Source organism: Sparus aurata, chromosome 11, assembly GCF_900880675.1.
Source record: "Sparus aurata chromosome 11, fSpaAur1.1, whole genome shotgun sequence".
Taxonomy (NCBI): domain Eukaryota; kingdom Metazoa; phylum Chordata; class Actinopteri; order Spariformes; family Sparidae; genus Sparus; species Sparus aurata.
Genome location: NC_044197.1, coordinates 9,074,724 through 9,098,682, shown reverse-complemented (window position 1 = coordinate 9,098,682; position 23,959 = coordinate 9,074,724). Strand labels below are relative to the sequence as shown.

At 42.5% G+C, this 23,959-nt stretch overlaps 1 protein-coding gene across 4 annotated transcripts in view; it reads left to right on the top strand.

Moving 5' to 3' along the window:
- The window catches only part of suco (SUN domain containing ossification factor), a 41,243-nt gene extending 17,964 nt beyond the window's left edge, over positions 1 to 23,279 (top strand). Inside the window, exons 3-24 of one of the 4 annotated variants that reach the window (XM_030432814.1) lie at positions 1,527 to 1,628; positions 1,831 to 2,156; positions 3,004 to 3,144; positions 3,495 to 3,678; positions 5,052 to 5,166; positions 5,665 to 5,792; positions 6,010 to 6,077; positions 6,194 to 6,301; positions 7,327 to 7,432; positions 8,733 to 8,753; positions 9,026 to 9,081; positions 10,830 to 10,921; positions 11,393 to 11,458; positions 12,421 to 12,504; positions 14,252 to 14,333; positions 14,440 to 15,795; positions 15,951 to 16,038; positions 16,170 to 16,274; positions 17,845 to 17,999; positions 18,263 to 18,354; positions 19,127 to 19,182; positions 19,960 to 23,279. In XM_030432814.1, the coding sequence (XP_030288674.1) occupies positions 1,527 to 1,628; positions 1,831 to 2,156; positions 3,004 to 3,144; positions 3,495 to 3,678; positions 5,052 to 5,166; positions 5,665 to 5,792; positions 6,010 to 6,077; positions 6,194 to 6,301; positions 7,327 to 7,432; positions 8,733 to 8,753; positions 9,026 to 9,081; positions 10,830 to 10,921; positions 11,393 to 11,458; positions 12,421 to 12,504; positions 14,252 to 14,333; positions 14,440 to 15,795; positions 15,951 to 16,038; positions 16,170 to 16,274; positions 17,845 to 17,999; positions 18,263 to 18,354; positions 19,127 to 19,182; positions 19,960 to 20,559 (4,131 nt within the window). In that variant the 3' untranslated portion in view covers positions 20,560 to 23,279. The remainder of the gene's footprint in view (positions 1 to 1,526; positions 1,629 to 1,830; positions 2,157 to 3,003; positions 3,145 to 3,494; positions 3,679 to 5,051; positions 5,167 to 5,664; positions 5,793 to 6,009; positions 6,078 to 6,193; positions 6,302 to 7,326; positions 7,433 to 8,732; positions 8,754 to 9,025; positions 9,082 to 10,829; positions 10,922 to 11,392; positions 11,459 to 12,420; positions 12,505 to 14,251; positions 14,334 to 14,439; positions 15,796 to 15,950; positions 16,039 to 16,169; positions 16,275 to 17,844; positions 18,000 to 18,262; positions 18,355 to 19,126; positions 19,183 to 19,959) is intronic. The other 3 variants (XM_030432816.1, XM_030432815.1, XM_030432817.1) reach the window with 3 other exon arrangements.
- Positions 23,280 to 23,959: the final 680 nt, after the last annotated feature.

Sequence of the window (23,959 nt, the reverse complement as noted above, 5' to 3'; positions counted from 1 at the left end):
CGGCTGGGACTTCAGCCGTGTGGCCTTGTCGGGCACAGCCTAAAAGAAAAACCTGGTTGGCTATCCTGATCGGATACCAGCCGCAGGGATAGGCTTTGGGGTTGGGGCATTTTAAGCCAAGTGGCAGGCGAAGACGGGAACCTAGCCATGCTGTTCCCCTGGCACACTACACCTTTCTGGTGGGGACTCCATAGGGCAGGTCCGAGGATAGTCATAAGCACCAAAGGGTCCATTCTGTGTTACGAGGAGATCAGCTCTGGGCTTTCGTTGCTGCCGAAGGAAAACATGTTGCTGGGTAAAGGGACCTCTGGAATGCCTGCTGTCATATGGCCCAGCCATGGATAGGCGGCAGAAGAAAAAGTGGAGGGATATTCAGTGTTTTAAACATTGCTTGTTCTTCTTATTTGCCAGCTGTGGGATGGTGAGCAATGAACAGTAACATCAGCCTCACTGCTTGCAGTAAACAAAAAGCATTTATGCTGAGGGGGCAGAACACTAAGAGGATAGTGGGGGCAGCTGGGTCCTGCACTTCAAAGACCCGCTAAGCCCTGGTGAGAAGTACAGTTGGAGAGAGGAGGGTAAACTGTAAATAATTGGTGTGAATGAGCGTGGAGGTCCTGGATTAAAGAGACAAGCCTGTGGTCTTGTGGGTTGTGGGAGGGTGATGTGATTGCATAATTCTCTGTTGCTCCCACCCAGACAGGCGTAACTGAATAAGAAAACAACATATCAGTCATTTTGTCATATCTCTATAACTTTACAACTGATAGTCTTGTTGTATAATTGAAGCTGTCTGGATCAAAGAGTGAAAAGAGGTATTCAGTACATACAGATTAGAGCCATTTCCAGGTAAAAAGATACGTAGAAAGCAGCCCAGGTACATAGTGTCAAGAACATATGTTTCCTTTTGTAATGAGTCGGTGGGGGTGTGTGTGATATAGGACCAGAGTTCAGAGTACATGGAGCTTGTTGGAGACCAATCCATCTTAAATCAGTCAACAAGAGTTTGCCCGCGGGGGACTGCTGCTGGCTGGATTATATATTGGAAATCCTCAGCTCTTATGAATGGGCCCTCAAAGTTGTGTGTGTGTGTTTAGGGAAATCTGTGCACGAGTATCAAAAAGAATGATAATTTGTGGAAGCGAGTGTGTTTTGGTATGCATGTGTGAGCACAGATGAAGGGGAATCATTGTTTGTGGTCCAGTAACAACCAGGCGTGCCAGGGCAGTTCAACAGGCCTGGCAGTCTGTCGCTGGCCTTTATAACACGGCCTTTGTCTAACAACAAAAGGCTTTTTTCATACCCTTCAATGCAAAGACCTTTTACATCTGCCATTTTCACACAAAAATGAATTATTCAAAATCAACATAATGACTCAATGTCTTTTAAGGAGTTCAAAGTGTCATCCTGTGAGGAAGCAACAGATTATATAACATATATTGAAGCTGCTTTGTCAACATTTAAAGTTCCTGTTTAAGAATTTGGAGTGAGTAATGATGTGGATTCTTTATTTTTGTTTCTCCCAGGTGTTGGAAGAATGGACAACACACACATCATACGATATGGGACTGGAGACAGAGAGAGCAGCACTAGAAAAGCTGGCAACACACGATGTACACCAAGAACAGGTAACGTCATAAAATGTATCTCCAGGTTCTTTTAAACGGTCTCAAAACTAAGTACGGGCAATATTTTGTCTAAATATTTACAAGAACCAAAATGCTGAAAGTCTTTACGATTAAAAACAGTATTCTTAATTATTTACTTTTTATTTTAGCTGTTGATGGATTATGTTTTATATGTAAATGTCTCTGTATTCTCTCCCACTAGACTGTGAATCCTTGGGATGCTGAGGTGAAGGAGACCAGGCCTGACCCAGTGTCTGATACTGTATCTGAACCTCCTGAGCCAGAACCCCACCCAGATCCCCAGGCAAATTCAGGGCAGACTGACGCCCAAGACCACAACCAGGAAGTCCCTGTGTCCCCCACTCCAGAACCCGTTCCAGCACATGGCCACGTGTCCACAGATGCCCCAGCAGAGACCTTCAGCCAGGTCCCCGCTGCTCACCCCAGCCTGGAGTCGCATCCAGCCACATCCCCACATGAAGCTGAAAACACACCTACCTCACAGAGTGCCGGCCAGACCCACACAGGGTAAGCTTATACTCACTTCCTCCTTCCAGAGAGCTGCTCTCTGGCCTTAGAAGTTGGCTTTAACCTCAGAGAAGTCTCATTGGTTTCTAATATTAAAATCATAGATGGCTAAGAAAATGCATTTTCTTCTTTTCAGGGTTAAAGCCAGCTTCACTCACAATCTATGTGTGATGTGGGTAAACTTTGTTTTTCACTGCTGCCATTGTCATGCCAGTTGTTGCACATTTTCTTTGGTATTTTTGTTGGTTAACTTTTGTTCCCTTCAGTTGTTTCTTTAATTTTAATTATTTCAACTCACTATTGAATAATCACAAACTGAAAAAGAATCATAAATGAGAGTTGGTCTGACATCTCGGATATTTCAAAGTCCCTTTCCGTGGAACTGGCAGCCACAGTTGTGAAGTTACAAGGAACTGCTCATATACAGTGAATTTTGTCGAATGGACTTTTGGATGGAAGTTCTTGGACATTGTGGAAAATCACCTGCGTGGATGTAGAACTTTGACCAAGATTAGTCTGGATATCCTTGGACCAAACTTACAAGAAGAATAGTCCATCCAGTGGCACATTTGTATTCAACTCCTTGATCAAAGCGGCTGTCAACAGCAGGACATTTTAAGACTCATCTGCCCAACCAGCAGCGACCTCCCTCCTCCCCTTTGTCCATCCATCTCCTCTTCTACTCTCTCTTTCTCCTGCCTTTTCATTCTCTCTTCCTCTCTCTTTGCTCTGTGTCCTTGTCTACTCTTCTTCGTCCCCTTCCCTCCCTCTCCTACCCGACCTTCGTCTCTCTACCCTCCCTAGTGTATGGAGGTGTGGTAAACACCATGTCCTTTCTTTCCCTCAGTGCAGTGTGGGTTGCCAGTGCAGGAGATGAACTCCCAGTAGACAACTTTGTCTTTGCTGAGCACTCTGATTCACAGTGCGGGGTCATTCCCCCCGAACTGGCAACCTGTGAAAACTCTCCTTTTGGCAGCCCTCTCCTCAGGTGAGTTTTTAACCCCTAGAAGTCAATCAAAGCACAGAGACAGGTAATCAAGTCACAAGCTACACCTCTCTGCTGTGCGCAACCGTCGACCGCTGGCCTTGCTCTCCACTTGCTTCTGCCTTTTTTATTTTTTGTTTTCTTTTTTCATCGTTTTGCCTGCTCACAACCAAGGACTGTCAGTACTTTCAAATAAATTGAACATTTTTAATGTTTTGCATCATGTGTCCAACATTGCCACATACTCATTGTGTTCTCCACCCTTCTTTATCCTTATTCCTCCCCTTTCTGTTACCTTCTCTTCCAATTCCTCCACCTTTCTCCACCTCCTTGGCCCCGTGTCTGTGAAATAGTGTGGATGAGGCTGGCATAGAGGACCAGTGGTCAGACCAGAGCCACAGCTCTGGTGTTGAAGCAGAGGTCCAGTCTACTCCAGGCCATGTGGACCAGGGACAACAGCAGCAACGTCCAGAGCTGGAAGACAGACTGTCTGATTTCCAACTGGAGGGCAACACTTCCAACCAACAAGAAAACAAGGTCAGCAGATCATTGTTCCCAAGTATTTCTCCCATATGTCGGTAGTCAATGCAGAAAGGTTTTTAAAGGTATGATATGATAACCCTAAAAAAATGAAATAAAGATAAAGATAAAAAAAAAAAATCAGAGTTTCTTGTTATTTTGTTGTGCATGGGACATCATGACAGCAACCATCATCTGACAGCAACCATAGGGTAGTGGTGTGTAATCCCAAGAAAGTAATAGTCGGGATTCCCTAAAAATGTAGTGATCAGGTTACAGTTCTGTCTCTTTACTGTGCTCTCGGCCTGTCGTGGATGTATAAAGAGCTGCCAGCCTGTTTGACTGAGGGAGGACCTACGCTACTTACACACACAGACGGACAAGGCAAATTGTAGACAGGATTAAGCATTTACATCACTCCGTGTTTTGTTGTCAGGAATCTTGTTTATTTATGACATTTTAGGTTGGTTTTCAAGTGAGATATTGAGTTTATTGTGATTTTGCTGTTGTAAACGTTACTGTTGTCGCTATAGAAACACTCCAGTTACATTTTAAAACATTCATTTCTATTCCTGACCTGAACCTTTCTTAATGCAATATAGAGTCACCAAATGGAGAACCAAACCAATAAGGAGTATCAGTTAGAGTAGTAGTATTAACTAAACAGAGATAACAGTACTGCAGGTATTTTGATTGAACAGTTGACTGATATTGTACGAGACAAACATGAGCAGGGGGTGAAAAAACAACTGTGGCCTAAATATGCTGTTTGTCACATGGTAAGCCCTCTGCCCACACATTGTTAGTCAGACTTTTAGGCACAACTGCAGCCATCTTAAACGGAAGTTACAATTATTCAGTGTGAACAGCTGTCCTGGCTAAAGGTAGCTTTTGAATATTTCAAGTGGAAAATGCTGAGTCAGCTTGCTTTCAGTTGCTTTATTTTGTGGTTGAAGGTTAATTAAAGACGAGAGTACACAGGGGGTGGTGGAAATGTACTTATTCTCAGTGGGATTGTCTGCCATGTGTGTCTGAACTGTTGGGGTGTTTACATAACAGGCTGTCTGAGTTGGTGGATTTTTAGGATCAGACTCTCGTGAGGTCCAAAAGGGTGCTTATGTAATCCATCACAATATTATTCACACTTCAATGCTTCAGTGGCCAGAGGCGAGCAGACTACCATGAACTGTGGATGGGTATAGTCGCTGGTCAGAACACGCAATTCATGAAGTGGATCACAGATGCCTGGATACAAATAATCTTGTTAGTCGTACTAAGCAATAGTAGATTAATTTACTCTGGCATATCAGGGTTTAAGCATATGAGGAGATTAGGTGAGGTAACTGTCAGTATGGGCCTGTGTGTGTGAGACACGTGTCTGTGTGTTTCAGGCAGGGGATGCCCTCACTGTTAAGGCCGAGAATGATCCGTCAGTGCCCAGCAAAGAAGACATCCCTACTTTCGACGAGTGGAAGAAGCAAGTCATGGAGGTGGAGAAGGAGAAAAGTAAGTGCATACATTATTAAAGCATGCATCTACAGACAAAAATGGAAAGGGAGACATCACGCTCACAACCAAGTGCAGTGCCCCTAAGTATGTTTGGATCCAGAGTATTGCTTCAAGGCAGATACTGTCCAATGATGTTAATCTGACTGCTTGACACAGGCAGTGCCTCTTTAGACAAAAGAAGACCTCGTGACAGTGTTCATGTACATCTCGTACATCTTGTCCTTGGTGCTACTCTTAGTTCTCCGTGCATTGCTTGCCTCCTCTACCTCTTTTTTTCTTTTCTTTCCTTCCTTGTGTTCTATTCCTGTCAATCTCTGTCACCATCTTCCTCTCTGTTCTCTCTTTCCCCTTCTGCAAGGCATTTGTGGTGGTCAGCAGAGCGTGTGTTTACGAGTGTTGCGTAACCTCGCTACTCGTTCCTCTCATGTGACTCTCTTTTTTTTTATTATTTCATTGTCTGTAATGGTCCTAATGTAACACTCCATCTCTACCCAGGTCAGTCTCTCCACACCTTAACCAGTGGCAGCCCCCATCCAGTGAAAAAGGTCCAGAAAAACTTCAAGAATAACTACGCCTCTGTGGAATGTGGTGCCAAGATACTCTCTGCCAACAGTGAGGCCAAGGTTAGACACACATCACCTCTGTCCACTGCTGCCTACATACAAACACAGATGTTGAGTTGCAGATGGAAGAAACCTGCTTCATTTCATTTGGGATATGTATTTAAGCCTAACCTGGGACAATAAGCAATGTTTATGGCTGTTAAATATTTGATTAAATGAAATCTAAATGATTATGAGGGTGGATGCTGATTGGCTCATTGTTCTGTCTTTTCTTCAGAGCACTTCAGCTATTCTCATGGAGAATATGGACCTTTACATGCTAAATCCTTGCAGCAACAAAATCTGGTGAGTGCACTGACGCACTCTCATTCAAGACTGTCTGTTACACAGCCTGAATGTTTTAGCAAGTTTCATACAAATGTATCTTTTAAAAAAAACCCATTCTGTTTCCCTCTCTCCAGGTTTGTGATAGAGCTCTGTGAGCCGATTCAAGTCAAGCAGCTGGACATTGCTAACTTTGAGCTCTTTTCTTCAACGCCTAAAGACTTTTTAGTTTCCATCAGTGACAGGTACACTCACTTTTCTTTCTTCTTTCTTTCAATCAATTTTAAAACGGACTGACATTTTCTCAAAGGCATGTGATGGGTGTGTGACGAACAAAGAGCCCTGCATTGGACTATGCGGAAGCCTCCAGGCCACTATGCACTTTCTTCTGCAGCTGGCACACAATTGAGCAGATGGAGGCAGGATTATTGCATGTACTGGCCTTGTTTTACTGAACAACAATTGAAGAAAGCGGCTAGGACAAGAACTGTGGCTAATCTTGACATCATGAAGTAGTGTTCCACAAATGTAGTTGAATGTAAAGTCATTATTTCTAATGGAAAAAAAAAAATCACAATTGAGCTGCATCAATTGGTCGTCATTTCTCAAGCAAAACTGTCAAACATTTGCTTCCTCCAGCTTCTTATTCATCATTTATGATAGTCAATGAATAGTCTTTGGATTTTGGACTATTGGTTGGATAAAAGAAGGATTATGAAATGACATTTTAGGGGAATCGAATGCGCATTTTTACAAAATGAAATTTGACATAGACGAAACTATCAATGAATCCAATCCTGAAAATGATCTGCAGATTAATTGATGAGAACAATTATTAGTTGCATCCCTTGCAACATGTAGTCTTTAAAGTTTTAGTTCCTTGTAATAACATGGAATGGGGTTTTCTAATCAGGATGGATGGGCAAAGATTTTCAGTGAAAAGGTTCCCCTCTAATTTTGGGAGATGGTTTCATGGTTAGAATTAAACTGGTAACATCCAAACTGGTTAAAATCATTCTACTCCCTCCTAAATGTATTATCAGCTCTAACTTTAGTCCTGCCTGAGCTGTTGTGTTTATTTTGTCTTTTGGATTTCGGCCAGGAATTATTTCCAGCGTGATCTCGCACCACATCTCATAAATTCCCCCCTCTGGCATGAGAGGACAGACATCCAGTGACGCGGAGCACAGAGAACACGACGAAATATGTTTGAAGTACATTGTGAAACTCAAACATGGGCATCTTTCTTTTCCTTTTGTTCTTTCTGCAGATATCCTACCAACAAGTGGGTAAAGCTGGGTACTTTCCACGCCCGTGATGAGCGCATAGTCCAGAGTTTTCCACTGGATGAGCAGCTTTATGCTAAATATGTGAAGGTACAGTATAGTTGTCTTCCTCCTCATACTCTAATAGTGTTCTTTTGTCCCACAGAGAGGACCCACAAACAATTCATTCATTCATTCTCAGTAGTATATTGCATTTCCTTGGCGATAAATACACACAGACACATTCATACAGATGGGTTAAAGCTGTACTTTAAGCTCAGGGGACCCTCTTATGACTTAATTGTAAGTTAGCCATGCCGTCAGTGGGTCCTGTAACCGCTCCCTTCAACTGGATGAAGAAATGTGACTGAGGGTGTGTGTTCATGACAGTGTTTAACTTGTCTGAACTAAAGGGCAGATACACATTACTATTGCGTTGATTCTATTTGAGTTTTGGGTGTCACAGCTCTTCAGGCTGAGTTGGTCTATTGTAGTATGGGCCAAAAGCCACTCACCGTCAGGATGTGAGATCATCTGTGTGTAATGTTAAAGGACGACATCTGTCTATGTTCCCACAAATAAAATGTTGAAAATGTATTGACTCTTTTGGTTCAGTCACACACAGCTTTGGTTGTGTTCACTATCTTATCTTACTCAAGATGTCCTCGTTTCTGAACGACTAAAACTTAGAGAAAAAACTCAACAACCAGACACCCTATATGTAATGAATTTTCACTAAAAGACACTAAGTTTGAGTTATTTCCATACCCATTCTGTTTCTACACAAAACAGGAATATTGCTCTCATAGGACAAACTAGGCTATATTCATTCGACCAAGTGCTGATGTGATAAGTACCTGTGCTTTTTGTGAGCTGTCTCTCTGCTCACACCTCTACCCTCAGTGCTGCTCACTAAATATTCACTGTGCAGACTTGTTAAACAGTCGCTCGGATGATTATCCTTTTCTGTGTCGTGAGTGTGGGAGCTAAGTGTGGGTGCTCGCTGTGATTCATGCTCTCTGTTATGAAATGATCGTGTTTTTATTACGTAAACTGATTTTTGTCCAGAGTGTTCTAAGATGATCTTGTTTTGGTTATCGCTTTGATTTAAGCAGCTGAAAAATGTCTTGTTCTAATGTTTCTGCCCTGAGCTTGTCTGCCTGTCTGTCTGTCTGTCTTGCTTGTGCTTCTCTCTAGCAGCTTGTAAATAATCCCTTTTTAGTATTTTGTCTGTGGACTTTTTACAGAACTATGATCCAGCATACACAAGCAGTGTGTTTGTCTTATGACAGAGTCCGACTGTAAGCAAATGCCTGACTTGCTTGTAGCTTGAATCAGTCCTTACTGATTTCTTTTTCTTGTTCTCTTTCTCTCTCTCTACTGTCCTTCTCCTGTTTTCCTCTCGCATCAGATGTTCATCAAGTACATAAAGGTTAGCACTCTTCTCTCTCTGTCAGAGGTTGTGATGCACTTTAAGATACAATCTTGTAATACACTTTAATGGGTGAGCTTTGGCAGAGCACCATCTTTAGTGCATGTGAAAGATATTTCACTAGTATAACATGCATACACGTCGTCATATTGTCAACGCTTTGAAAGTAAAGTATTTATTTTCCTGGTTTTGGTGGTAGGGGTTTAAGTAGGTGCACATACATTATTGGTTTTTAATGATATAATCAATTTTACTGTCCATTTTCCCTGCAGGTTGAGCTTCTTTCACACTTTGGATCGGAACACTTTTGTCCACTCAGTCTCATCAGGTAAGATACTAAACAGCTCTTCCAATTCACTCTTTTATTCCAGGGCTTCTTTGGTTTGATTTGCTGAATCTAAATTAGCATTGAATAATAAACCGTGCTCTGCGTGTGTGTCCAGAGCACGGTGGAGAGAGTGGAGAGAACGTGGAGAGAAAGGACTATTGTATTCTATTTTGCTCAAAATGTAGAAAACCTACGACAACCAGAATGCACTGCGCCATATCAATTAATGCTCCGGCTTGTTGTTGATGTGTACTGTGACTTGGGAAGTACTTGGTTTTGGCTCTTCCATTACAAACATTCTCATAACAGCTTAACAGTACATAAAAATATGTGTCTAAAAACATTTAAGGGGATTATTATGGGCAGTGCTGTAACAGATTCTTGCACTGCGTCGTTTTACAATTTAATCTGAGTGTGGTCCATCTGCAAGCGGGGTAGCTCTCCATGTTGATCCAACATCTTGTCTCGTCCGTTGAGGTGGGCATTCAAAAATGCAGAAACACAATCTGTAGTTCATAAAACTGTCCCTTAGAGACAGCAAAAGTGAGCAGGAAGCTCTGGGTACAGGCAACATGGAGTAAAGTTTAACACTGTTCATTTGAATTTGCTTATACTATCAACGCTGTAATGATATGAATCTGGTGGCAAATCAGCAGAGTTTCTCTGTGAAGATCTTATACACTTTAAACCCTTTCTATGTTATTATTTGATCAATTTTGATAAATGCCAGTGCTTTTAGTGATGGACAGAGCGTTACTCACTGCAGAGTCGCCTGGGAGGGGGAGGATCTATTACTGTGAGGTTACTGCCCTTACTTTTGTTAAGAAAATAGCAACACAGGAAATTGTACGTGTCTGTACCTAAAACCACACACTGCTTCATTCTGCCAGAACCAACAAACCAATTTTCTTCTTTTTTATTTGACTATCATTTTGCACTGGTGAAAAATGTATACATTGTTTGTTTTATCCTGAAGAATGTGTCAGTCTATATTATACTGTAACGTAATTCCAGGAACTTTACTTTATTTTGGGCAGTCAGTCTCTAATTAGATTATACAAGAAATGTAATGGGGCTTTTGCTCAGTCTCTTATTCCCTACCTCTCTCTTAGTGGTCGTCTGCTTTATGCACTCACCAAATCCAAAATGTGGTAGTTATATTTCTGCACATTACTTGTGACTCTGTTTACATGTAGACATTTAATTCAAATTTCAAGCCCTCTCTTGTACAAGTACTGTTTATTTTCTTTATAGCTCTGTAATCTCCCATCACACAGACTGGGGTCCAGCCTACATTGAGTAAAATCAGTTGTCAAATTATTTTCATAAAGTAACACAACACAGAAATGCTTTGTAGCTTTGCACTGTACTGTGATTAAAATTGTGGGAAAACAAATTTAACCTCATCATGCTGAATAAATAATTTCACACAAAAACGCACATCTCGATACAAGTCCCAGGTCAGCGGGGTCGTCAGAGACCTGAGCTGTTAGAGTTTAAAGGGCCTGTAAAACTCTTCTGCCCATGTTTACAAGAAGACTAATGATTATCTCTATTTATTTGAGATTACCGATTTTCTTGACCTTTCTCTTGAAATCTGATCTGAGCAGCATGTTTTCAAAAGCTGCCTTTCTCCAGAAACATTTTACCACCCCTTCTGCCTAACAATAGCAATAAGAACCTTTGTCCGTTCCCGTAGGTATGTTTGTTTGCGTAACACATTGGGTGTGTGTGTGTGTTTTGCGTAGGGTGTTTGGTACCAGCATGGTGGAGGAGTACGAGGAGATAGCAGATTCCCAGTACCCCTCAGAGAGACTGGAGTACTTGGATGAAGACTATGGTAAGATGATCTGTTATGTCCTGAAATGGGAATTGTTTAAGCATATGTTCTGCACCTTTTTCATCATCATTCAACATCAATTACAAATGAACCATTTTTATTCAAAAACAGATAAATACACGTTTTATGATTTAAGAATGTTTAACTGCCTAGTCTGGCAGAACAAATTAAAGTGCTGCAAATTAGACAACAGAGGACCCCGAGAAGAGAGAAAAATGACATTCTTGCTCTTCAGCTTAATCACCTGGTACCTCAGGTGCAAAAAAGGTCAGCTGTTAATAATGGTTAACTCCAGCCTGAAATTCCTGTACAGACTCCTCAACTCTGGCAGTGTTTTGTCATTTTTTTTCTGTAAAATTCTATTTAAAAAAAAAAAAAAAAAAACTCAAAATTCACACAAACAATTAAATCACATTCAATAGTGAAAATGTTTTATGTTAAGTATAACCTGATGTATGTCTTTCTCCTCAGACTATCCTCCTGGCTACCAACCATCAGAGGACAAGGCCTCCAAAAACCTGCTCGGCTCAGCAACAAGTACGTACACACAGACTGCCACATGCATAAATGGCTACATTAATGAAGACACACGTACAGCAAATAAGCTCCAACAACATGGTTCAAATTAAGCAAAGTTCAGATCCATTGTTTGTTTGCATAATAAATGCTTAATCAAGCATTTGATTGTTTGTTTATTAACAGTGAAATAACGACTAACTCAAGTTTGATTAACTGAAAATGTACCATTTATTGATGATGGTTATTATCACGTTAACAAACCGCTACTCTGGGTTTTAAAGGGTTAGAAGCATGTTTGAAGCCTTGTTTTTACTACTGTCCTGCAGTGAATGCTTCTTCATTCTGTTGCAGTTTGTGGTGGCAGTGTATAGTTTGGAGGCTTCAAAATCCTAAAATGTTAATTTAAGTGGTCCGTTGAATGCGATACTGTAGTTAGAGGAAAGTTATTACCAGGATGCACAGCTTTCCCAGTTATTGGTGTAGCAACCAAAGTAAAAAAGCAGTGTGGACTGAGTTATGGACTGATTCCTTGTAAAGTCAGTGTTGAATATTTCCTCAGAATTGGTAACACACATAATCACACAGATGTAGCCTGAGGTTTGGGTTCTAGAAATGTTGAGCTTGCACAAGACCGCACACACTCACATGTGCACACTGGGGCCCCTCTGTCTCCTGATTTAGCAAAGGGAGGACTTGTGCCCACACACGCACAGATACTGTACACACACATCTTCAGTGCTCAGACATTACAACTATTTATACCTGGAATAGAAAGTTCAAGACAGGAAAGTTGACTAGGGGAATTACTGCAACTACAGCGTCAGAGAGGAGAGTAAGAGGGAAAAAAGGAACAACAGATGCCAAAACTTTTACTTTCATTGAATTTGACCGCAAGCTGCGGTTTGTCTACTCATTTACCAGGAACCCTTATGCCTTTCAGAATAACTGCATTGTGTGTTTTTTTTTTTCCCCTTTTTTAGATGCCATCCTAAACATGGTAAACAACATTGCTGCTAACGTGCTGGGTGGCAAACCAGATCAGGAGGGTGGAACAGAAACAGGAGGTACCCCTCCCTCTTCTACTTGATGCATCCTGTTTTTCTTCCTGCATCACCTTTCGTGTCAACACATGTCCACTTTTCTGACATGCTGCTTAAATCCTATCTTATCATTCTGATGTTTGAAGAGTAATGTCCGACAATGCTATCGTGGTCTGTGGCTCCAGAGTGCGTGTGGGATGCATTGGTGCAAACAAGTTCTTCCTCTTTTCTTTTTAAGAAAGAAAAGAAGCTTTGGCAGCTGAAATATGTGCTTTCCTTATCTGTAGTTCTTAGGAAAAATTGCCACATAATGAGTAGAGTAAACTATTTCTTTTAAGCAGAGAACTATTTCTTTTAAGCATCTCCTATGTGTGACGTGAAATATTAAAAGTGCTTTAAGACTGCTGGACTCCAAGCCAACAGATTAAATAAAGAAGTTAAACCGGCCCAACATTTTTATGTCACTGAACCAGCTTCTTCATATTTTCTGTTCTATTTGGAAAAACAAGGCTCTGACATCTATTTGCTGTTAATCTCTTTGAGCAACCACACCTTGTCAAGTAGAACTGGTTCATCCATAAAGCTATTGATCATTTCCACATCAGCTCTCATAAAAAGAAAACCCTGAAAGGCTCTTACAATTGTATTTCATGAGTCACGCATCCAGTTTTGATGCCATGTCATACTTGTTCTTTTCATTCATTGAAATACATGAACACAAGTTCATGGAAACACACTTAATCACATTTTCTTCCACAGAACATTTTAAAGAATGTATAGAAACACCACCAAACAGCCCCCTTTTCTCCTGCTCTCTGCTCAGCTGCCCCTTTTTTTCCCTCCCTCTCTGTCTAGCTGCCCTTCTTTCCACATATTGTTTACATTAACTGCCTCTAAAACTAGGTCACTATGTTTCCTCCTTTAAAGCCCAAGCATATGCATTGCCTTGAGAGTGTGTGTGTGTGTGTGTGTGTGTGTGTGTGTGTGTGTGTGTGTGCGTGTGCGTGTGCGTGTGTGTGCTGACAGAACACAATGTTTATTTGGCCTTTGGCAGAGGTCTCCAGCAGCGCTTCAGCAGAACTTTCGCAGAACTTTCGCAGAACTTTAACTATCTGTGGTCTACTTCTTGGCAGCAAAGCATAGATGAAATAACACTGGGGGCAGGCCTATGACGTCAAGCCTGTTCCTCCCCATTTATCACACAGAGTTGATTCAATGCATCTCTCTTACTGTTTTTTTAGTTAAAGGGAAAACTCAGCCTGACGCACAGATTTCACCTGGTTTTAAACTTTGTGTATGCATCTTTATTATGACTTTTAAGATTTGCGTTTTAGCTCATTAAACGAAAGGAAGATCCAAGTTTAATATTTTATGTATTGGCACACAAAATGTGTCATTTATTTAAATGGGAGTCCACAAAGTCATCATTGTGTTTACTAGCGTAGGAGAAACTTTAAAAGTTTCTCTTTTACTGCTGCTCTGCAGAGTTACACTTCTTATTTCCATTTGCACCCGCAGAGCAAGCAGAGAGGGAGGCTGTGTGGGAGAGAGTTCAGTTCAAACTGGACTAGACTGGTTCACAGTATTTCTTCCTTTCCCAAACATGGGCCTGCACCAAAATGAGACTCTATTCCTCACTCCTACAGCCACATAGGGTTGGGGAGTAACCTGTCACTGCAAGTTATGTTGTTCTGTGCAGTGTTGAACAGTAACCAAGTAAATCAAAGTCCTGCTCTGGGTTTGTTAATAGTTGTGTTTGTCCTAATACCAGGTAATACAACATCAGAGGGGAGTGAGAAGGAGGGCACAGAAGTTACAACTAAACCAGCTGAAACACCTCCTGATGCAGCAGTGTAAGACCAATCAACCATTTTGAACGTTAACTGATTCATGTCACAGAAGGATGAGTTAATGTTTGTTTTATATAACCCTCCAAATATCTATGTGTCTGTCTTCCAGACTTCCAGAGCCTGTAGAGCCAGAACAGCCTGCAACCCAGGAGGAAGCTGCTGTCTCCAGTGACTCTTTCCCTCCATCAACAGACTCTCATGAGGACAGACAGATTGTCACTCTGGTCGAGGAGGAGGAGGATGAAGAGCCAAGACAGTCTACTGTCACCCTGATGGAGGAGGAGGGGGAGGAAGAGGAAGAGAACAGAGAGGAGGAGACGAGGAGAGAGGCGGGCAGGAACCAGTGGGAGAACCAGACTTACTGTCCTTTCTCCTCCTTCTCTTCCCTGTCTCTGTCCTGCATGGCCACCCTGCCAGAGCTGCTCCACCGCTGGTGCTCCGCCAGGCTGGCCAAGGAGAGACTCCGCAGCCTCAGGCGGAGGCAGCTGAGCATTCAAACGCAGACGCACCCTGATGCAAACACCCCTCCCCTCACGCCCACACCTCCACTGATCCCTGCCCCTGTTCCCACACCTGTTAAAGAAGCCCCCACCCTCACGGAAACGGCTCCAGAGCCCGAGCTGCCCCAAAATGAGGGCAAAATCCTGGGTGAGGTGCATGTAACACATCCCAACACTCACACCCCTGACACACACACTCCAGAGCTCAACATCCTCCTAGAGCCAAGTAGAACCACAACCATACCCCCGCACAGTTTCTCAGACAGCCACAGCTCTGTGACGTGGCCTACCCCCACCCATGAGGAGAAGCTGCTCCCTCCAATTAAAGATGCAGCTCTGGACCCTGTTCCCACTCCACCCCTCCAAGCTGTCTCCATCCCAGAGACGCAACAGGCCAGCAGTGCCTCCCCCATCCTCACTGTCAGCTCTCCACCACAGCCTGTGGCCTCTGAGACAGCCTCTCCTGGTGTTGTGGTTCCTCCTGTCATGGAGCAGCCAGTTCATCCGCTTCCCACTGCATCCAGGCCCGAAGACCTTAACCCCCCTCCCACTGAGCTGCCAGCAGCTCCCGTACTGACAGACGCTCACACAGACCAAGTTAAGTCGGGCACAGACAGTGGAGACTCACAGAGACACAGTGTCCAGGCTTCTCATGCTCACGGGGAGCATGGGGACTCTCTCACTCAGACTGGGGACCCCAATCGGGTAGAAGACTCGGTGGACGAGTACCTATTGTCAACAAACGGGAACGTCCACCGGACGGCCACAGACTTCTACGCAGAGCTGCAGAACGGAGGAGATTATAACGGTGGAGGAGTGAACGGGAATGGTGTGTTATTGAACGGGGGAGCGGTGCACGGCTCCAGCCAGAAGGAGAGTGTGTTCATGAGGCTGAACAACAGGATCAAAGCCCTGGAGATGAACATGAGTCTGTCCAGCAGGTACCTGGAGGAGCTCAGCCAGAGGTAAACCAATGAAACTTCAAATGATGACTTAATGACTTTTTTCGTAGTGCTTATTCAACTAATATGACCAGTGCTATCATACCACGAACTCAAAATGTTTGCACTGCGCAAGGACACTTTAACAGGTTTTTAATTTTTGCATTTGTGTTGCTCAGATACCGTAAACAGATGGAGGAGATGCAGAGAGCGTTCAATAAGACCATCATCAAACTGCAGAACACCTCCCGCATTGCTGAGGAGCAGGTGAGTTTAAACAATGTTACTCAGAGCGAGACAAGTTGAGGCATAACCAACAGAAAATATAGTGTAAAAGTGTAATAGTTTGCCTTTGTCTGATAGTAAAGACTTAAATGCGTGACTGTTGTGTGTTTCAGGACCAGAAGCAGACAGATTCCATCCAGGTGCTGCAGAGTCAGCTGGAGAACGTGACTAAGCTGATGCTCAATCTCACGGCGACAGTGGGGCAGCTGCAGAAAGAGGTAACATACTGTACTTCTATCAGTGATTGTTGTTGTGTTACCTGCTCCATATATAGTGATTACAGGTTCACACAATCAGTTCATAATGTCTGTTTACTGTTCTAGCTGTGAGAGCTGACCAACACTGTAATATACATTCAAGCTAATAATTTGTGTACAGTGTTCAGTTCAGTGATTTCTATTTCTCCGAGGACAATAATCATCTATATAAAGGGTGTTTTCTGGTGGATCATATGAACTCCACAGTGGTTGTTTGGAGCACAACACTATTCATCAAACTGTTTGTTTCCTCTGCTGAACTGCCCGGGCTGAACATAAACCAAAATCAGAAATGCGTTATATTTCCTCCTCTTGGTGCATAATGATCACAAGATGTTTGAAGTCAGACTGAACAGACGATAAGGAAATGAGGCCGTGCAGCTAGTTTTTAGACCAATTTAAATAAATACTGAGAAGATGATAGCTGAAAAAACACGGACAAATAATACTAATCATGGCAAATATGGGACTCTGGTATACATTTCTGCAGCTGCTCCAAAGAATCGTTACCTGAGACATGAGACAAAAAGAAAGGTTTGTTCAGAAATAGTTTATCAGCTGTCATTGATGTAGGACAGATGCCGCTGTGTGGCCACTATACATACAGAAAGAGCATGATGGCATCCGCACAAAGCCACCGTATAGCAACATTTGGAAACCATGCAAAACACACAGTACAATAGTCCCAAGTATTTCCATAGGTCATACTCAGAATTCAGTCTGTCAACACCTCAAAACTTTTAACTTTTCATGTTCAGCAGCTGAGTTCAAAGGTTACCCTCCACTGAGAGCATACAGCTACAGTACAACTGATAAAAGAGGACATATTGTACCCATAAGGATTAGATGATGTAAGAAACACATAGTTTTAAGAAAGATGCATGCGCACAGAATCTAGTGAGCAGACACAGCTGGGAATAAATTCCTCTTAGATTTAATAAGATATGAACATGTACCATATTATCTGAAAAGGCGGGAGAATATACTTTTTATTTCAGACTCTTTGCAGGTTCCCTTAAGAGAAAAAAAATGTAGAAGAACAGCTCATTTGTTTTGTCCTTAATCAACAGAAGGGTCAGAACGGGTCCAAATTAGATAGAAACCAAGGACAACAGCCTTAAACAGGAAGAAAAAAAGTCCCTATGAAACCTTAATAAGGAGTTGAAACCTGAGGAAAGATCACAAAAGGAGGCGGAACCCCCCTTCAGGACTAATAGCTGACTAGTTGGTAGCGTGACAAAGTGGAAAATCTGTGAGATAATGAAAGATTTTAGCATACCTGAATAACTCTATCTATCACAGCAAGTGAGGAAAAACTTCACAAGAGATTAAAGCGGAGTTTCCTTAGTCTTAAAGTTTCTTTGGGGACAAACTTATATTTACAAGGTTTTCTAATTCAGGGCAGTCTTAAATGCACAACCTGCTGTTGTAGCAGCCTACAGTTGTAATATTTAATCCATGCCTTGACATTTTATGTGGGAAAAGACGTTATAAGTATGTGTGCTTTAACTGTTGAACCTTTTCTCTGCAGGTATCGGACCGTCAGAGCTACCTGGTGGTCTCTCTGGTTCTGTGTCTGGCTCTCGGCCTCCTGCTGTGTCTGCAGTGCTGCCGCAGCTCCTCTCCCGGCCCGAACACCAGCGCTGCTGCCCTTCCCAAGAGCAACCACTACCCAAGCCCCAAGAGGTTTGTCACAGACATTCCTGCCACACATGAATAGACAGTTCTTTTTATTCACAGTTATTTATAAGATTGTTGTTCTACCCTCCTCAGATCTGTCATTATGATGCCCTGCATCCTGTTTAGTGTAGCTGCTTTTAAATAGGGTGTATTAAATCAGTTTTTTGCTTCACTTGTAATCTGCTTTCTACATGCTGTATTCCTTGCCTGCCAGAAGCTGCATTAGTGACAATTTAAACACTTTATAAATGTATTTTTTTTCTCGTCAGATGCTTCTCCTCCTATGACGATATGAGCCTGAAGCGCAGGGTGACCTGCCCGCTTGTTCGCTCCAAGTCATTCCACTTGTCCTCTACAGAAGGTAAGAGCCTCGTCTCCTAAACACACACATGTACACACTCTACAGACATGTCCCTCCTCTGTTGTTCTCTCTCTGGTGTTTCTCCCCCTGCCCTTGTCATCGAAACATACGCAACATCATTGCTGCTGCCGCCCTTTTCAGGCTAGTTGTGTCAGATGGCTGCAGCTCTCAGCACATATCTGTCCACATCCACTCCAGTTTTTCCTCATTCTTTCTATCTTTTTTGAGCTCTCATTCTGTCTAGATCTCCTCTCACACATGTTACCATGCTTAGTTGCTGAAATGTGCCTCGAGCCCACAGGAAGAGGCTGGTGCAAACAATGAAAGAATAACTCATGAAACCAAAAAGTCCCCCTGCTGTTCATATCCTTCAAGTGTGCGTGTGTGCGTGTGTGTGACAAAGAGAGAGAGAGAGAGACAAAGAGCGCGTGAGAGAGAGAGAGAGAGAGAGAGATAGAGAGAGATTGCCCTTGAGGCTGAGAGGCTGTCATTGCCAGCTTGTGTGCACATGCAGGCTTAAGGAGTATAATAATAGAGCATGATGCTTTGCTGGCTCATGGTAGACATTTGCAAGTAGTAATTGGTAATCGTGTAGTTTAAGTCAAATTTCTTGTGTTATCTTCTCTACAGACATGAAGCCATGATCAGAATATGTATTTTTGCAGATGCATCTTTTAATAAAACTACTTGCAAGGTCACGTCATGCTTGTTACATGTATGTATTCCTGTTTCCCATTCCATCATTAACCTGGCCCCTCTCTCCCCTCCCCAGTAGGTCCAGATGACTTGTACATTGTAGAACCTCTAAGGTTTTCTCCAGAGAAAAAGGTACAGTGTCTGTTTCCGACTGCTGCTGTTGGCTGTCACGGCTGCTGTGTGTTTTCTAGTGTCAGTCAGTCAGTCAGTCTGTGCAATAAGTGTGTTAGCACAGGGCATGACTTCTTCTTCTTCTTCTTCTTCTTCGTCAGTTAGTCAGTCACTCATTTCTGCTCTCAGTGGAAGTAGCCAAGATAAGGAACAGAGCAGCTGAAGAGTGTTAATGTTCAGCCCACTCCAAATACCTGTTAACCACTTCTCTGTTGACTTTTTTTACTTTTAAAAACAAGCTTTAGAGCAAGTGTGTCAAAATGTAAAACCTGCCACACACCTCTCCTGCAGCTACAGCTGCAATGATTAATAGTTTGTTGAAAGGAAATTAACTGCTTACTATTTTGATCATTTGTTTTACTACTTTTTCAAGTAATTTTGCAATTGACATGTTATAGACTTAACAATTAACTTTGCAAATAATCAGTAGATTATTTTATAATCAAAATTATTCTACGGTGCAGCCCAATCCAGTATACCATATTCTTGTATGAAAACATTCAGTGAGGTGAATTAAACCAGTGAACTGTGTGTACACAGCACAGCATTAGGGTCAGTTATAAAAGCTTTATTTAGATTCCATCATTCCCTGTTAAACTTTCCAACCCTTTGAACCATTGTGTGACCCCAGTATCCAGCATAAAAGTGGTTAATATGGCTTCACATTTTTAAGTGTGTCCTGGCTTTTCTCTAAATGTTTAGTAATCATCTGCTCCTCGTGTCTTGTGTTTTCCGTAGAAAAAACGCTGCAAGACAAAGTCTTTGGACAAGGTTGAGATTCTAAGGACGTCTGAACCATCTTCTCCGCTCACAAACGGGGAGCTAAAGTGCAACGGTTTTCAACCATGCCTCCCTGTGCCGCCATCCCTGCCACCCCCTCCTCCTCCTCCTCCTCCTCCTCCTCCTCCCCCGCTTCCTCTTCCCCTTCTTCCTCCTCCTCCTTCTATCCCACCACCTCCCCCTGTTATACCAGAGGAGTTGTCATCGCTGCCTGCTTGCACCTCCAAGGAGCTCCCCTCGGAAAGCAGCAGCTGCAGTTCGTCCACCCACTCCGAGGAGTCCTACACGAGCCGCCTCCCCCCTCCCTCCCCCATCTACCCCTCCTCTGGCCTGTGCAACGGTCTCAGCCTACCTTTCCACCTCCAGCATCCCGCCGCCAAGTCCCGTCAGGAGAAGCGCTCCATCAAGCGGCGGAAGTCGCGGCAGACGGAGCTGCAGTTTCCCGCCATGACGAGGGGCGGCGTCGGATCTCTGCCCAGCCTGCAGCAGCTTATGAAGGGAAACAAGGAGATCAGTGTTGGGACCATCGGGGTGACAGCAGTCAACGGACATGTCTGAACACTCATACTTTTACACAACTTTCTACTCACAACCACACGTATACACACACATTATATGGTAGCAGACTTGCATAGTAAGGAGATGAGTTCTTACTGCATCCCAAAGAACCATGTTTCCCATGAGCTCCGAGGCGCACCGTGGAACTGAAGTGGCTATGGCAGCAGTAGCTCCACATCATCCGGTCCTGATCCACTCCTGTCAAAGACCTGTTTACGGTTATGTGCCTTTATATCTGTTCTAGACCTCTTAATGCTCGAAACATTTTCAAAAAGTAGTTCATGTGGACACTGTGGTGGGGAGAGAAACATGATACAAGTCAAATCCATTCAAGTGTGTTTTTTTGTTTTTTGTTTTGTTTTTCTACTGGATAAGCACATTGTCCCCTGAGAGTCGAGCACCAGTGAGCGTTTATATCTCCACTCTGAGCACAGTGAGGAGAGGTGCAGGCCTCAGCGCTACAGTCCCTTCACCCACGGGAACATGGAGAAGTATTAGACGCGACTCTTTATATGAAATGTGAGAGAACTGCGTGACAAGAGCATGACAAACTACTTCTCTTCTCCTTTTCTCCTTTTGTTGCTTCAGTCCTTCATCGCCATCGTTTGATCACATTCTGTCTTTGTACTTCATCGTAACATGACTGCAGGTGTTTGTATGGGACCACACTGTCACTGTACACCGGACTCTCTTTTCCTCCTCCTCCGTCTCTGTCAGTCTGTTCAGAACCAAGCATCAGAGCCGAATGAAGAACATAATTTTGCATGGGGGTGAAATGCCCAAATTGTTAGTCCTTTCAGTTCAGTTTCCCACTTAACCTCATTTTACAAATACAGGCGCAGCAGTTTGGAGACCCTGAGTAGAATTGAATCCTGATCGATGAAACAAATGAAGAGAAATTGCTCTGTTAGTAGATATTGTGACTGCAAGAAAAGCGAAAAAATGGGTTTTGAACAGGCTGGAGGTTTTTATTGTCGTCTACTGCTATATTTTATTATTTCTTTCTTTCCTAACTGAGCCGTGCTCCTCTCTTGATGTGGTCGGTTTGTTCTTAAAACCATTATGGAGGCAAATGGCTCCTGCTCATGGTACAGGAGCACATTAAGCGGCAAAGCTGAATGTTTACACTCAACGTCACACACACACACACACACACACACACACACACACACACACACACACACACACACACACACACGCGCTGCTGGGACCCTGCAGCTGACTCTGACAGGCCAGTTTTATTTATCTATTTATTTATTTAAATGACTACAGATTTTTCTAAAATACTGGCTCCAGTCTCTCAAACCTGCAGGGTCACAGTAGTTTATCCACACAAGTATGTTACATAGAGATATAACAGTGCAATACATTTAACCATACTTGCACATGACCATTGGGGATGGCTCAAGCCTAATTTTATTTTATTTTTATTTTTTTGGTACATTTTAACTTGAGTTCTGATTTTATAACAGCCCCAAATTTGTCTGCCTGAAATATCAGACAAGCATGATAGCAGTCACATGTCCTGCAGCAGCTTTATATAAACGCCAGGATAGTGTTGATTTACAGTAACTACAGACTTCTCAGGATCTTCACACTGCTGCGTCTGTATATGTTCAGAGCTGCTGGGTGGTTAAAAGTAGGGGAAAGGGCTAAACTGAGTGCGTTTATTGTTCCGTTGTGTATGTGTGTGTTTGTGCTCGCTTCAACATCCGTCGCTAACTTAAAGATTTTAATTCACCCTCTTGGGAGGGGGTTTTCATGTTGTGTTTATTTTGTTTTTGTTTTTGTTTTTTAAATAAAATTGAAATGCATGTTTTTTTCTTTTATAAATGCAGTTTCTGACTGGCTCTGTGTGGTCTTACATTTTGACAGAGATGGGGACTTTTCTTCTAACTGGACTCTCCAAAAAAAGCATAATTTCCTCTCAAACCCTTAGCTCCACCTTCTTCTTTTGTTTTTAACATATCTTTATCCAACGAGGTCACCTCTGACCCAGCACATTGCACGACTTCCTGTGACTGTGAAGAGAAGTTTTAATATGCCTGCTTTTATTAACCACTCGAACATGTTCTCATTAGAAAGGCTTCATCAGTCCACATGCTGATCTTTCTGTGCATCCTCACTCATTTTTACACCAAAACTTTTGTTCACTTGTCATCGCTCTTTGACTTTATGTGTTCGCCCCACCTTGAATTAGTAACACAATATGAATTGTTGAATAAAGGGAATGCAGCAAAGATGGGTATGATTTGGAACACTATCAATGTGATTCTGTATCTTCCACAAGCTGAGAAGATCGTGTTTTTGTTTTTTGTTTTTTACCCTTTTTGAATGTGTCTGATCTTATGCTTCTGTGTGTGTGTAAATCCGTACGCATGTGAGATTTTTTGTTGTTGAACTCTCCTGTATGTGTGTGTGTCTGAGTTATGAGAATGACTACTTTAAATCTACTTACCCCGTAACACAGCAACTAGCGAGGAACCCCCCTGCGGACAGAAATTCTTGGAGCTCAGTGTGCACTTTGTATGACTTCTCATGCCTTTTTGTTTTTCTACCTTATATGTCAAGTGCTATTTCTTTTTCTCTCCCTCTCTTTCTCTCTGTGATTACTCTGAAGAGCTGCACAGTACTTTTGAGCAGGAGTGAGTTACTACAAAACTGTAGTGCCATTAGAAACTGTGAATTTCTAAATAAAACCTTTTTTTTTTTGTCTTTCACCTTGTCTTCGGCTTTTATTGTGGGCCCCTTCATATTCAGCCACAGTGTGGATGCTATTTGTCAGTCGTTAACCAATTTTGAATCGTGCGTATTTTGTAAAGGACAGTAAAATGGATGCATTTCATGAATGGGATGATTCTGATAAAGAGAGGAAAGAAGTGGAAATTAATTATGAGTGAATCCACAGTGAGATATGTACCCTGACAAAGGACATTTATGCACCTGTTAAACCTCCTGTGAAATTCACCTGACTGGCTGACAAGACAGTACTTAAAAAGGACTCTGAAGTGTCCATACCCAAAGGGATCTGCTCATATGAATCATCACTGTTAAATACGACACAGGCTTCAGGAAGTTAGGTAACTTTCCGCTCTTGCTATAAAATAACTTCCAGTGGGGCAATTTGCCTTTGTATATGAGACATTACGTTGCCTTCAAATGCCGTCGAAAATGATACATGGTTACAGTGGTTCAATTATTCCAACCATCTGGAGAAATCTAAAAAGAGCTTTTTTAAAAAATTGTGCTTTTTAAGTTAAAAACAATGAGAAATAATGTCCCAACAATGGGGAAAATAACTAAAAAAACAACCCACAGACACTTGAAATAAACATACTAAAAACAAAACAGTAAGAAGGACATACGCCAATCAGATAATCAAATACCAGCATATTAGGAC